This window comes from Miscanthus floridulus, chromosome 14, assembly GCF_019320115.1.
Source record: "Miscanthus floridulus cultivar M001 chromosome 14, ASM1932011v1, whole genome shotgun sequence".
NCBI classification, from domain to species: domain Eukaryota; kingdom Viridiplantae; phylum Streptophyta; class Magnoliopsida; order Poales; family Poaceae; genus Miscanthus; species Miscanthus floridulus.
Genome location: NC_089593.1, coordinates 84,495,989 through 84,511,249, shown reverse-complemented (window position 1 = coordinate 84,511,249; position 15,261 = coordinate 84,495,989). Strand labels below are relative to the sequence as shown.

The window sequence follows — 15,261 nt, the reverse complement described above, 5'->3', positions numbered from 1 at the left end:
CCTGGGCCCGGTTTCCTCTGGCGGTTGCATGCCGCCATGCAACGTTAGTTTCTAGTGGTTTCCTTATTTTCCAACGCCTAACCGACCATCACACTAGTATAAGTAGAGGGGTAGTCTCACCTTTCAACACACACATCATTTGGAGCTACACACATCAGTTCTCTACTTGTACTCTTTTAGCTTTTAGTAGTTATTTTGTGAGCAAGGCAAGAGCTATCGGCTTGGCTCCTTGGAAGAAAAGAGAGAAAAGCTTGGTATGAATACAAAGAGAATTTCTTCCATAGTCATGCTCTCATACCTTCAATATAGTAGTGCATATGAACTAGATTATAGTTGTCTTGTTATAATGATGATATATGAACTAGCATATAGTTTGTGTGTTATGATCTTAACATATTAACTTTATGCTTAACCATTCATATGACTTGTATGAGTAGAAGTATACCTAGGTTGAGGTGGCGGTTCGTCGTTCCTTTGGTTTTGCCTATGTCCTATGCTTGTCGATCCGTAGAGTCGGAGTCCCGGGGGCATATGGGTAGTTTCTTTATACATGTGCGTGGTGCTCGGGTGCACAAGAACCTTTGGATATGATAGTGCTCCCCGGTTGAGGGGTAGGCGGCAGGTTGTGACAACCCTATCCATCCCTTGTAATCCCCCATGTTCAGGTATTGTGTAGGAGTTTTAATGTCTCTTGCGCTTGCTGGCAGACCAGTGCTCGGAGATCTCCCTGTCCATCTTACACTTAGTTCTAAATCTAATCATATAGTTTGTATGATCATTAACTGTTCTTTGCATGGCTATATTAGAATATTCTGGCTCCGCTTAGGAACATTATTTTATTCTTTGTTTTTCTTTTATCCTTGAGGATGGCTCAGATGTGTGTCCACTATCTTTAAATACCATTTTTACCCCTGTCATGAACTATGGTCCACTATGCAAGTATGTAATCCTGTTCATGCTCATGCTAGACTCTTTCACCTTGCCCTTCTTTTTTGTATTTTTTGCATTTATTTATTAGCATCTAAAAAAAATCTAAAAATTAAAAATACCAAAAAAATTAAATATGATAAAAACAATAAAAATATGAATTTCACTCTCATATGTGTTTAAGGAATGTTTAGTTTCTCCTATGTTGAAATAATGAATAGTTGCTCTGTCTATAATTCATTTGTGCTTAGGCTGTAACATAGCATTCCCTAAGTTTAAGTTTGTTGGCTAAAAATGTCTCATCCTAAAAACTTGAAAACTTGTGAGATTGCAAATGCATGCTCCTTTTCTAAGTTGCGAGTTATGATATTGTACAAATAGAATTTGCTATGACTTTGTTCTAAGAGAAACTTGACATCCGGAGATTTTATTTTCAAAAATGCTAAAATCTAAAAGTTCCTTAATGATTAAGAATACTTACCAAGGCCATATGACAATATTCAAATTCAAAACCTTAGTCATATGCTACTTGTTTGAGCCTTGAGCTTTGTCAAATTATTGTGACTCTTATTAAGATTCTCGTCATGCACCAATGATCAAGACACACGTACACCCACAAATAAACTACTGACTCTTACACTGAGAGTTACACAAAAAAATGTCTTTTAGTCCACCAAATAATTACTCCATTAATTTATCATGTGTCTCTCTCTCAAAAATTTCATGTGCCAAAAAGAAAAGTATGGGCTATGCTAAAAAATGAAAAAGAAAAATATCCATGCCAAAAGGCATGAGAGAAAAAAATACATGCCAAAGAGCATGAAGAAAAGAAAAGAAAAAGAGAAGAAAGGAATAAAGATAGCCCATACATTCAAATAAAAGGCATTCATCGAAAAGAGAGAGATTCATGAATCAAAAGGAGTACCCAAAAAATATTTAGAATTAGGACATTATAAAAAATTCACACACTTGCTCGTCTTGATCAAAGTGTATGGTTTGCATCTCCTTGAGGTCCGGTTTTTAACTTAGCAAAATATGTGATGCAAGTATGCCCCACTTTCATACCTACCCAAAACTCCACTCAAAAGCCATTAGTGGTAGATATGAAAAAGAAGGCAAAATACCAAATACCTTGGTGAGGTTTCATACACATTGAGCGATCGAGAGAATCATTTGAGCAACTTACATTTGTTTTGCAAAATTCATAAAACCTCCTGATAGATGGTTGATCAAGGAATGAATGATTAGTGATTCTGTTATAACCGTTCTATCTTGCAACCACCCAAGAACTTGGAAAATCTATATGTCCCACAGGGATCAAGGTAAAGGGTCGATAAAAATGCCAACTTATTTAAATTACAGAAGAATACTTTGTTATAGGCATGACACTTAGGAAATATATTTGGCATAGAAGCAACTTCTGATCAACAACCAAGTACTTAGCTATTTACTCGGGACGAGCAATGGTTAAGCTTGGGGGATTTGTTGGCGGTCACTATCGATCAAATCCGACCACCAAATAAAGTCCAAAACTAGAGAAATAAACAATATTTTGACACACAAGCCTTTACTATTGACCTAGTTCCACTTATATTGGAGAAAACATGTTTTGCAGGACACACATTCGAATACAAGTGAAAAACAAACAAAAAGGCGCAACACAGGAAAGCGTAAAGCAGAAAAGCGCAAAGGAGCCAAGCAAAAGCCCATCCAAATGCCAAATCTAGGGCGAGCATCGATGTGGCAATGGCCCTGGCCCACAGAGGAACCGACCACGTGAAGGCGGTCGCGGGGTAGCCCCACCAGGGCCGAGCACCGAAAAGGCAAGGTGACCCCTACTGCTGCCACCTGGGCCCGGTTTACTCTAGCGGTTGCATGCCGCCATGCAACGTCGGTTTCTGGTGGTTTCCTTATTTTCCAACGCCAAATCGACCATCACACTAGTATAAGTAGGGGGGGAGTCTCACCTTTCAACACACACATCATTTGGAGCTACACACCTCACCTCTCTACTTGCACTCTTTTAGCTTTTAGTAGTTGTTTTGTGAGCAAGGCAAGAGCTATCAAGGACGGCGTGGCTCCTTGGAAGAAAAGAGAGAAAAGCTTGGTATGAATACAAAGAGAATTTCTTCCATAGTCATGCTCTCATATGTTCAATATAGTAGTGCATATAAACTAGATTGTAGTTGTCTTGTTATAATCATGATATATGAACTAGCATATAGTTTGTGTGTTATGATCTTAACATATTCAACTTTAAGCTTAACCATTCATATGACTTGTATGAGTAGAAGTAGAACTAGGTTGAGGTGGCGGTTCGTCGTCCCTTCGGGTTTGCCCATGTCCTATGCTTGTTGATCCGTAGGGTCAGAGTCCTAGGGGGATATGGGTAGTTTCTTTGTACACGGGCATGGTGCTTGGATGCATGGGAACCTTCAGATATGACGGTGCCCCCGGTTGAGGGGTAGGCGGCAGGTGGTGACAACCCTGTCCGTCCCTTATAATCCTCCATGTTCGGGTATTGTGTAGTAGTTTTAAAGTCTCTCACACTTGTTGGCAGACCAGTGCTCGAAGATCTCCCCATCTATCTTACAGTTACTTCTAACTCTAGTCATATTGTTTGTATGATCATTAACTGTTCTTTGCACGGCTATATTAGAACATGATGACTCCGCTTAGGAACATTCTTTTATTCTTTGTTTTCCTTTTATCCTTGAGGTTGGCTCATATGTGTGTCCACTATCCTTGAAATACCATTTTTACCCCTGTCATGAACTATGGTCTACTATGCAAGTATGTAATCTTGATCATGCTCATGCTAGACTCTTAGACCTTGCCCTCCTTTGGGAAAAATATAAAAACGATACCCTAAATACTTCAGGGTGAAATGCTACAACGATAGATTCGTGCGCTTGCGGATATTTTCTGTAATCGTTAAGAACTATCGTAGTTGGTGTTTCTTGGCGGCGTCGCTAAGGTTAACTCAATCTTAGTGATGGTGTTAAGAAATACCAATAGGCATTTCTGGTGCCATTACCGAGGATGGACTTAAAACCTCCACACTTAGTGATTGCGCTAAGAAATGCCAATAAACATGAGTTGGACTGGGCCTTCAGCTTGTCTTGGACGTCCTTACTGGTCTTCTCCAGCCTCCACACCTCTCTCCAATTCCTTCATGACCCTATCCAATGCTCCTAAAAAAGATAACATCATTAGGTAGCAATATATTTTCAAAACTATGAAAAGGATCGCTTAAGAACGAGCTCACATCTAGATCTAATTGTTGCATTCGAGCTCGGGTCATTGGAACCTTGCATAACGGTTGGGGGATCAGTGGGTGCATCTGGAAGAGTGATGTACTCATCATCCTTCCTCTCTTGAAGTGGAGTCGTCATCAACTCAAGCTCATCTTCTTCTCCTAAGTATGGCTTCAAATCTTAAGAGGAGGTGTGAATTAGGCAACTTAAAATCCTACTTTCTAAAAACTATTGTCTCTAATTTCCACCTAGTCAAAACCTAAGCAACAATTAATCTATTTAGATGTGCAACTAAAGTTTTGCTAGGTATGTTGCTATCCCTACTACAAAAGAGTGAAACAATCTAGGTTCCAATCCTATATCAACTAGCCAATGAAACTAATCTAGGAAGGTAAATCACACAACCTAAGTACACAATATAAATGCGGAAGCTTATGGATGGTAGAGATGCAAACTTCCATCAATGACTTGCTATTTTACCAAGGTATCGAGAAGCTCATTGCTTCCCCCTAGTCCTTGTTGGTACCCATCGCAAGGATGCCCTCATAAGGATCAAGCTCCTTGTCGGGTTACTCTGTGGATAGCCCCCTGGTCTTCCTCTAGATCGCTCCGACCTCTTCACTATCAAGCTTCTGGTCAAAATGTCAGGAGCCTTGTTCCCTCTGTTACAAGGTGGTGGCTATACCACAAACTCGGTTGGTGTGGTCTCACAAGACTACAAGCCCTACCGATGTACAACAATGGTGCACGTAAGCACCGAGTGGAAATACGTATGCAAACCTCACTAAACACAAGACCTAAACCTAGGGCAAGCAAAATTAAGTGGGTCTAACTAGCCTAAGCATTTTGAAAATAACCTAATCTTTTTTATGCACTTGTGGTGGCTAGAGCACTCGGAGAAGTGTCTCAACACTCGTATATCTTCATCATACTCCAATAACCTCCAAGGGGGCAGCCATGGGGGTATAAATAGGGTTCCCCAATGAAACTACCCATATGGTCCATTTCCTTACAAATATTATTGTTACTATTTCAAATCTTGCTTATAATTGTTTATAGAGTACTATATGCCCCTGTTATAGAATCTACATGTAAAATTTTCCCCATTCACCCTATGTTTACTTGAAATTATCTCTCAATACCCGCAACAATGCGTGGGGTACTCACCTAGTTACCATACCCAACAAAACCATAGTGAGCCATGTCTAGTGTCTAATGAGCAAGCAATCTAACTTAATCATAGAGCAGATGAAAAGTGTTGATGCCTATCAGTCAAACTACATCTCACCAGTCTTCTTGTGGCACCATTTGTACCTAGGCTCACATGAAATTGTTTCAACATTTATGTCTGTTGTTTCAATACTTTGAATATACTATTCAACATAATTGATCTTCCGTGTTAGAAATTTGAATCAACAATTTCAAAAATTTGAGTGTCCTATTTCAACAATTGGAATTTTATGTTTTAACATTTTGCACTGGGTGCATTTTAAACATTTGGAGTCACTATTTCAATACCTTTTGTTGCATCTTTCCAACATTTTGAATTTACTATTTCAAAATAAGACTGTTGGTTTAACAGTGTCTATATAAAATGTTGAAGCTTACATATCAATATTTTTAAATGGATTTGAATAATTGTTGAATTAAGTATGTTAAATATATTAAATTGTGAACTACAATAAGGCAGTGCATTTAATAATATAATGACTAGGAAAAAGAAATTAAAATCTATCTAATAGAAAAAGAAAGGGAAAAGGAATAATCAAGCATGAACCTCATGCGTGCCTCTCTGGTGCTTGGTTGTGTTGGTCCAAAGGCGTTACTAATATGGACGATAGATGGAAAGTAGCTCTCTTTCTTTCTCTCCCCTCCCGCGGCCCCTTCTCCCTGTCTCCTCCGTCCTCCACCGCGCGCTTCGCGATTCTAACAAAGAAATCTCAGGGTTTTAAGGTAAGTCATTATCTCCCCTTCTCCCAACCTTCCTAGCACCCTCCTTCCTTTGCCCACTAGTTTCTTCAATCAAAGAATTTTTTAATATTTTTATGTAATTCAATACTTTTAAGATAAATCATTTTTCTCTATATTATCTCTTTTATTTTACTCGCCTAGTTTTACATGGAGTGTTTAATTAAGTGTTTGGATCTGCTTGTGCGGATTCTAGATTCGCAAGTAAAAGTTTCTTTTATATTTTTCGTTTCTAGACTGCAATGTCATATAACCATGAGAGGGATTTGGAGATAAAGAGAAAAGTTGTCAATGGAACTAGGGTCGATGCCCTAGGATGAGCTAGAGGGTGTGGGGAAGTGGAGGGAGGGGGGAGAGAGTGTGTGAAAGGTAGTGTTGTGTCCATAGTATTTAATAGTAACTTGGGTAGAACTAAAGAGGAATTGGACTAAAATAGTATGGATTGTTGTGCAAGGACGACATCCCGTTCAGATAGTTGGGCCATGGGACACATTTGAGCTTGTAACATTGTTTCCACCCCAATTTGCAATTAGTTCCTCCTCAATATGCTGGGTGTGAGCTCTCAAAACTGATAGGTGGAGGTCAGCTCATCACATTTCTTGCCCCTTTGCAATCAACTCATGTATAGCTTAATTTTGCCGTCATCCCAGTTTTGCCTCTAGGATCATGACTCTGCATGCACATTGTCTCCTAGAAGAGTAGTGAGCTCCATAGGCCTTGTCGGTGCTAATGATGATCTTTTGGACTTTAATATAAAAATGCTCTCTGTTTTATGCACATATACAATTTACCTTAGCCCCGAGACATGGTTTCATCACAGAGATTACCAAAAATTTGTTTCTTTACCAGTGACATTATCCTTTATTAAGCCTGTGATCACTACATTCATATTTGGCTAAAAACTTCAGAAGAATCATTTTGGATGAGCAGGGCCGTGTAGCTGAAACTAGTTTACATCTTGTACTTTGTCAGATTAACTGAAGAAAAGTTCAGATGAAGGACATCACTTTGCAAGGAGTGGGCCAGGGCTGATGCAATCCAAGGATCTTCAGAAAGTGCTGTGAACCAGTCCAACAGGTATAGTTGAACAAAATAATTGTTCTGCTTAAGCATGCAAGTAGTTAGCATTTTGATCTTGTGTTAACTCTTCATCAGTTTACTTCTGACTACCTTTTACAGTGTGCGAAATTTTTGCTTGCGTATTCATAGACAACCATGCATTCACGTTTTCCAGTGACAAATCGAACTTCTACTACCTATTATCTTATTAGCACCTGCAAAGGCTCATGTGCTAGTGCTATCAACAGTGCATGAAAGGCTCATGTGCTGCCGTGCCTAGTCAGTACAGAAAAGTTTTTTTTTTTCTGTTATAAGAATTGTGGCTAGGTGTTTGGCGGCACCATCCTGTCTACCTACTCTAGCTACCTTGCCCTTCCTAATTGCCATTCACACCAACAGTATAATGTGTTCAGAAAATCGTCTGTCACCGTCAAAAAGTGTGATGAAATTTTTAGACCTGCGTTGGCATGGATATTCAGGATACTCGCATGCATAAAAAAAATGGGTAGACCCTATGTTGAGTGACCTGGTAACCATCGTCCTGTTCGTTTGGCTTATAAGCTGTACTTTTTTTAGCCAATAAACAGTATTTTTTTCTCAAAACAAATCAACCAACAACACTTTCAACCATGGCTTATCAGCCAAGTGAATAGGGCACATACCCATGGGGAACCAAGCCAGAGAGGAGGGGCCCATCAGCTGAGACTGTGCATGCTTGTATTGAAGTGCGCTGCCTTATTTGATTCAGCTTACTAAAACATGGCATGACTAATTGTTGTTATGGAAATATCTGGAAGTCTCACTCTTTCTGTTTTCTAAGTACACATATAAATATACATCAATATGGGTCTTTTGGGCCTGAACCAATACATACAACCCATATACAGCTCAACACTCCCCCTCAAGATGGACGATAAATATCAATCATGCCCATCCTGTTATAAGTTGATATACATTCTTTAACTCCTTCCCATTTGACTCTTCTGTAGCTGACATTAGTTCAGAAGTCCTCGCCAAAAATAATTGAGCCAGCTTCACAGGTTCCTTAATAGTGAGGATTTCAGCCAACTTCTTAAACATCTGCCTAATCCTTCCACTTTCTGCCATTACTTAGTTGCTGCTATCACCACACTTCACCTCCTCTTCCTCAAGCACTCAAACCTCCACTAGCTAGCAGCAGCTCTACTACAGAAGCTCGATTTTGGAGCACAACTACAATATGCTCCAACACAGCTGCTCTCTTTCTTCCCAGAAACCAGGAAGAAATATCAAATCCACAATACGACAACAATTTCTTGCTTATTCTCCCTCACGGTGCTCTCCTCTATTTTTCCCCAAATTAGAAGGAAGCACCAAATCCACCCAGGATTACCTTCAATTGCAGTCCTGCCGCTGCCAAGCAGTAAACTGTCACCAAATTTCTCTCCTATTAGCAAATCCAGCGCCTTTCTTCAGTCCCTGCTCCAATCCTCCTCCTTTACCGCTCCTAATCAGTACACAACCCCAGTGCCTCCTTGTCTACTCTCAAGCAAGTAAGCCACCACCAGAACCACCACTCTTTATCTCCCTTCAATCCACAGCTCGAGCTTTCCCTTCTTTCCGATGCCAGAGCACTCGAAAATCACAGACTTGCGGCAGCTCTTTCTTCAATGCGCAGCAGCCCACTCCACCTGGAACTGCAGGAGTTGCTCCCAATACTCACCAATGTCTTCCTCCTTGCAGCATCACCGACCGATTTGGAAGCTCCTCTCGCCGATTCCAATCAGCTCCGCCACGGCCCTTCTTGCCTGCTCACGCACACGCCGTTCCCTCGGACAACAGGCGCCTGTGCCTCCTCTCGGCCTTGAGCTCGCGCGGCGGCCTCCTCCTCCACCTGAGCAGCTTGCTTCTCTGCCTTTTTCACGCCTCTCCGCCAGCCACCATCACGCTGACGAGGTAGAGCAGGTGGTCGCTTCCGCCATCCCCCAGGACCCGATACCATGTTGTTATGGAAATATCTGAATTATGATTACTATATTCATGGCATAAATGAATTATGATACAAGCGACTAATAAATTACAACCTTGATTATATTTTTATGTGTACCGTGGAGAGTCTATTATTTTAAATATTATTTTTCTGTATGTCAGACATCCATTTAATAGATCTTCAAAGCTTTTCCAGTGATCCAAACATAATATAGCATAATTAGTTTTAAAATGTTTGTGCTTACAGAGATCTGGAACCGAACAATGGCAAGGCTCCTGTCACCGCCCATTCAGTACCAAAGCAATCAACCCGGCGTAGTCGGGATCCTAGGCTGGCTGCATCACTACATACCCGACCTTTGCAGCAAGAAACATCCATTATCCAACCAGAAGTTTCACCTAACCGGCGGGTCACTATATTAAAGATAATAATCGATCCTCGTGATGGCCTCCCTTTACTCTTGTCCCACTCGGTTGAGCTTACTAGTCATGATCCAGCAACCCAACCTGTCCCACCCATGATCTCTTGTCCATCTGGAGTACCGATTCATACGTTCAGGGTAACAACTAACAACTGATCCTAGTGATGGCCACTCTGTAATATTGTCTCACATAGTTGAAGTAACTGACCATGCTCCCAACTCTGTGGTTGATCCTTCAAATAGTACCAAAGGGCAACCCAGTCATAGTGGTGTGAAGGCCAGAGAAGCTCATGATGATAATCGGACCATGGTGCGAATGATGTTTAAAACTGCACTAAAAGAGTTTGTGACAAAACAAATTGAGAAAAGAAGGGACCAAGGCCACACAGCAAAAGAGTTCAGTGATTTCATTGTGCAGAAGACCGTTGACAATATTTTGCGGTTGGAAAAAAATATCCCCAGCACAGAAGAGAGGATTGGAAAGTACTTGAGCCTCTGCAAGGGAAAAATAAAAAAACTTATACAGGTCGTGCACGTTATCCAACCCATTCACTCTTTTTTAATGTCACTGAGAAATCGTTAAAGTGGATATTTATGGTTTTTGTGTTCTTACTAAGCGATGTTGCATGCAGGAATACTTTCACAAGTACAAGGGAAAATCTCTTCAGTGAAATTTGTTGAGTCAAAAAGATTAATATGGGTGCTTAACTTGTATTTGGATTGAACAATTTATTTTCAGAGGGTTACTGTGCTTGTTTATTTTGAAGCAAAATCTCTTCAGTGAAACTTGTCTAGTGGAAAAGATTAATATGTGGGCTTGAGTCTTGTGTTATATGTTGGGATTGAACAATTTATTCTTTATCTCAGTTGCAGTGGCTTATTACTGTGCTTGTTTATTTAGCTGCCTGACTGCTGATGTACTACCACCTAATGGAACGTCGGGTTTTGTCTGGTCAGATGACACAAGTACTTTACTGGGCCCTATTTGCTCGATGCGACACAAAACCTCAGGGCATTATACCCATGACTGCAGTAAACAGGACCTGCATGTTACTGTTCACAGGCTGATGTATTTTTGCCCCTACTTGCACAAAGTAAAATTCATGTAGATATATAGTTTACCGAAATAAGGCATAATATTCAGGGCCAACCGAAGTAAAATGCAAATATCGAGCTACGGTCATTCCAAGCAGGTGTAGTAGTGAAATGCCTGTGCAAAATATAGGTTTGTTGGCAGCTCGGATTCATTGTTTGCGTTTTAGTCTACATACCAACTGGCACTACATTCTTTATTATTTACTTTGTGGCTTTGTGTGTGCCATTGCCAAGAGAGAGATAGGTTAGCCCATCCTTTTGCACCGTCCCTATGGTCCATTTCTTTTAGGAAACAAGAGGGGCCAAAGCCCCTACTGAAATTTTATTGAGACACAAGCAAAAACAAAGTACAAAAATGTGGAACAGAAGAGTGATAGAGGGAGTCACTCAAGAAACAAAGAAAGAAATAAAGAAAATGAGGTCAGTTACAAATTGCGCTCTAGCCATGTTTCAATATTTGGGAGGTACTTCTTTGCGCGCAGGATAACCAGGCGAAAGACATTCTTGAAAATGAACTTGCATTGATCTCTTGAGGGTTCTTCTGCTCTGAAAATATACTTATTTCTTACACTCCATAGGCTTCAGCAGAGAGGGATGATGATCTCCATGAAGAAAGGGACATTCAGATGAGCCTTGAAGTGTTTCATAATCTGAAAAGGATCCAGAGAGGAGGGAACTACCAGCCCAAGGAGGCTTCAGCAGGCTTTTCCAAATTCACAATAGAGAAAGAGATGCTCATCCGTTTCTTCAACTGAAAGATTACACAATAACCTCGAGTACATGAGCTGGGCAGTACAAATGCGCTGGCTGTGGTTCACAAGGACAGACAGTAACAAATCCTGGGCGGGACTTGAAATCCCGGTTCATCCCAACGCAGTGGCACTCTTTTCTATTGGCCTGATCTCTCATGTGGGCAATGGAAACAATACAATTTCTGGACAGATAGGTGGCTTTTTGGATGCTGCATCAGGGACATTGCTCCTAATGTGTTCTCTGCAGTGCCTCGGAAATTTTTGAAATAGTCAGTGGCTGAAGCTTTTCAAGAGCAACGTTGGCCAAGGGATGTCGAAGGAGGTCTGTCGATGATTGGACTGTTTGAGTATTTTCAGTTGTGGGACATCATACAAGATTTCTTGCTGACCACAACCGAAGACTTACACATTTGGAGGTTTGAGAGCTCTGGATTTTTCTCATCCAGATCAGCGCATCGGGCTTTCTTTAATGGCTCGATTTTTGAGCCATGGAGGTGCATTTGGAAATCTTGGGCCCCGGCCAAGTGTAAAGTTTTTCTTTGGTTGGCTGTTCGAAACATATGTTGGATAACGGATCGATTGGTCAAACGAAATTTGCCGTATCCGAGTCTTTGTCCATTGTGTGATGAAGCAGAAGAAACTATTTAACACCAATTAACCTCCCGTGTTTTTGCACGTGAGTTCTGGTTCAGAATTTTGTCACAAGTAGGTTTCCAAAGGTGCGTGCCAGACAACAGGGATCAAGAGTTCGCAGGCTGGTGGAGAAAAGCAGCTAAGTGGGTACCCAAAGAACACTTTGGTCATCCTAGGTGCATGGCTTCTCTGGAAACACAGGAATTCTTGTGTATTCGAAGGAGTCAGCCCGAGCATGAATGATTTACTCCGCTCCTTTGATGATGAGCACCATCTTTGGTGTCTCGCAGGGGCATGAAAGCTTGGCGCTTTAGGTCAAGAGGTGGCGACAACCTAGCTGTTGTCAATAGTTCATGTGTTGTGGGTCAGGTCCTGCCCTGTGTTTGTATTTTAGTGATCTAGGCCTTGTTGTAACTTAGCACCCCCACAGCTCGCGCCGGAGTGGCGGGACGCTTCTTGTACGGTTCCGTTTTTTCCCCTCTTAGTGCAATGATACGCAGCTCTCCTGTGTATTCGAGAAAAAGATAGAAAGATTACACAAAACACAATTGTAGAACTAAAGGAACATATTTTTTTCTTCGGAGGATATTTCAAGTACTGAGTCTGTCATGAGCCAAAAGCCAGAAGAAAACTTTATGTTTGTGTTGACATGAAGATCTCCAAATCCACTTAAAGATGGGGTGCACCCAACAAGAACCAGCCAACTTCTTGTACGCCTTGCCAACAGAAAAGGAAGCGCCCCCGCCTCCCCCCCCCCCCCCCCCCCCCCCCCCCCCCCCCCCCCCCCCCCCGCCCAAAAAAAAAGGAGAAAAATATAAGTCCAAATATCATTATCAATTGAGGGCTGAAAATTCTGGACAGACTCTTCCATGTTGATGAATTGCTCATAAGCTTCTACTGTGAGGGGAAGATTAAAAGTAGAGATGAAAGAAGGGGTGGCCCCAACTTTCCTGTCAATAATAAGAAATGTTTGAAATGTAGACTAAACACAATCGTATAACTAGGTACGCTTGTGTTTTTACAACCCTTGCAGTATTCAGTTTAATTTGATGATAAGATGGTAGTCATTCCGTTGACAACAAAATTTGCACGACTTCAACCAAACACTCTCAGCTTCTCCTCAGCTCATGCTACAGCCATTCATAGCGCAGGAGGTCGCACAGCTTCTTCTCAGCTCAACATCGTATTCCCTAGCATTATCGTGTAAACTCATTGTAGCTTAGGAATGGCACCACTTCGCCTTGGTCAGGTGACAGTCTCTTACGAACCGGCATGGCGATGTCAATTCTGCATACATATCTACCTGGAGGGCAGCTACTGTTCTTCAAGCCTCTCTAACACATGCCACGACATGGAGCTTTCGCTACCGGAAACGTAAAATTTGCCGAGTGTTTTTATGTTTGCCGAGTGTATTCTTTCGGGCACTCGGCAAATAAGTTCTTTGTCGAGTGCTGAGCTAAAAACACTCGGCAAAAAAAAAACACTTGGTAAAAAGGAGGTTTGCCGAGTGTAAAAAAAAACACTTGGCAAAGATGGGATTTGCCGAGTGTTTTTTTTACACTCGACAAAGAAGTAAAATCTTTTTTCAGGAGAAGAAAAAAAATGAAAAAAAACTTTGCCGAGTGCCCAGATCCAGGACACTCGGCAAAGAAAAAAAATCTTTTTTTCTGGGAAAGAAGGAGAAGAAAAAAATGAAAAAAAAACTTTGCCGAGTGCCCAGATCTAAGACACTCGGCAAACGAAAAAAAAAAAATTTCTGGGAAAGAAGGAGAAGAAAAAGAATGGAAAAAAACTTTGCCGAGTGCCCAAATCTGGGACACTCGGCAAACGAAAAAAATCTTTTTTTAACCCCCAGCAGACGCGCCCTAGCCTTATCCCCGCATGGCCCCCACCCCTTCTCCCTGCGCCGTGTCCGCACGCCCCCTCCCCTTCTCCGCGCACGTGCACGCGCCGCCCCCCACCTCCCTCTCGGCGTCGGCGCGTCCCCGCCCTCCCCTCCTCCCTCTCTGGCGCCGCTGCGGCCTGCCCTCCCGTCCCCCCTCGCCGGCGTGGCCCGCCCTCCCCTCCTCCCTCGCCAGCGCAGCCCGCCCTCCCCCCTTCCTCTCTCGGCATGGCGGCGCTCACCCCTGCCTCTCCCTACGCGGCGGTGCACCTCCCTCCCTCCTCCACCGCCTCCACCAGATCTGGCCCCCGCGCGGGCGGATCCAGCGACGGTGGAGCACGGGAGGTGGGATCCGGCCCTGGCGCGGGCGCAGGCGGACAGATCTGGCACGCGGCCCTCCTCTCCCGGCGCGGCAGCGCTCCCCCTGCCTCTCCTGCGCGGCGTGCACCTCCCTCCCTCCTCCACCGCCTCCACCAGATCCGGCCCCGGCGCGGGCGGATCCGGCGACGGTGGCAACACGGGGAGGCCGGATCCGGCCCCGGCGCGGGCGGACGGATCTGGCGCGCGTGCCCCTCCTCTCCCGGCGCGGCGGTGCTCCCCCTGCCTCTCCCTGTGCGGCGGCGCAGCTCCCTCCCTCCTCCACCGCCTCCACCAGATCCGGCCCCCGGCGCTGGCGGATCCGGCGATGGTGGCGCACGGGGAGGCCGGTTCCAGCCCGGGTGCGGGCGGACGGATCTGGCGCGCGGCCCTCCTCTCTCGGCGCGGCGGCGCCCTGCCCTCTCCCTCTCCCAGCGCGGCAGCGCCCTCCCCCTCCCTTTTCCCGGCGGTGGTGCCCTCCCCCCTTCCTCTCTCGGCATGGCGGCGCTCCCCCTGCCTCTCCCTTTCCCGGTGGCGCTTCTCCACCGCCTCCACCAGATCCGGCCCCAGCGTGGTGGCGGCCTGGGCATGGTGGCGGTGCGGCGTGGTGGCGGCGCGGTGAGGAGAAGACGGCAGCTTGTTTTTTTTATTTTTTCTGAAAAATTGTTTGCCGAGTGTTTTTTTGACGCTCGGCAACGTCTTTGCCGAGTGCGCGACAAAAAACACTCGGCAAACTAGCGTTTGCTGTAAAAGGGTTTGCCGAGTGTTTTTGGGGCTTCGCCGAGTGTTCCTAGCACTCGGCAAAGATCCTGTATCTGGTAGTGTTTGCCTCATTCCCAGCACCATCAATCACAAGTTTGCTGGTGCCTCCCATTCTTAATAAGCACTATATGCTAATTTCTTATTGTGTGCGTTTGTAATATGCAAAGAGGTGCAACGCA

At 43.6% G+C, this 15,261-nt stretch overlaps 1 protein-coding gene and 1 pseudogene across 1 annotated transcript; both read left to right on the top strand.

Moving 5' to 3' along the window:
* Positions 1–6,014: 6,014 nt before the first annotated feature.
* Positions 6,015–10,342, top strand: LOC136503894 (uncharacterized; annotated as a pseudogene).
* Positions 10,343–13,862: 3,520 nt separating this feature from the next.
* Positions 13,863–14,942, top strand: LOC136503893 (vegetative cell wall protein gp1-like). The gene has a single exon (XM_066498820.1). It carries the CDS (start codon positions 13,863–13,865, stop codon positions 14,940–14,942), a length of 1,080 nt encoding a protein of 359 aa, XP_066354917.1.
* Positions 14,943–15,261: the final 319 nt, after the last annotated feature.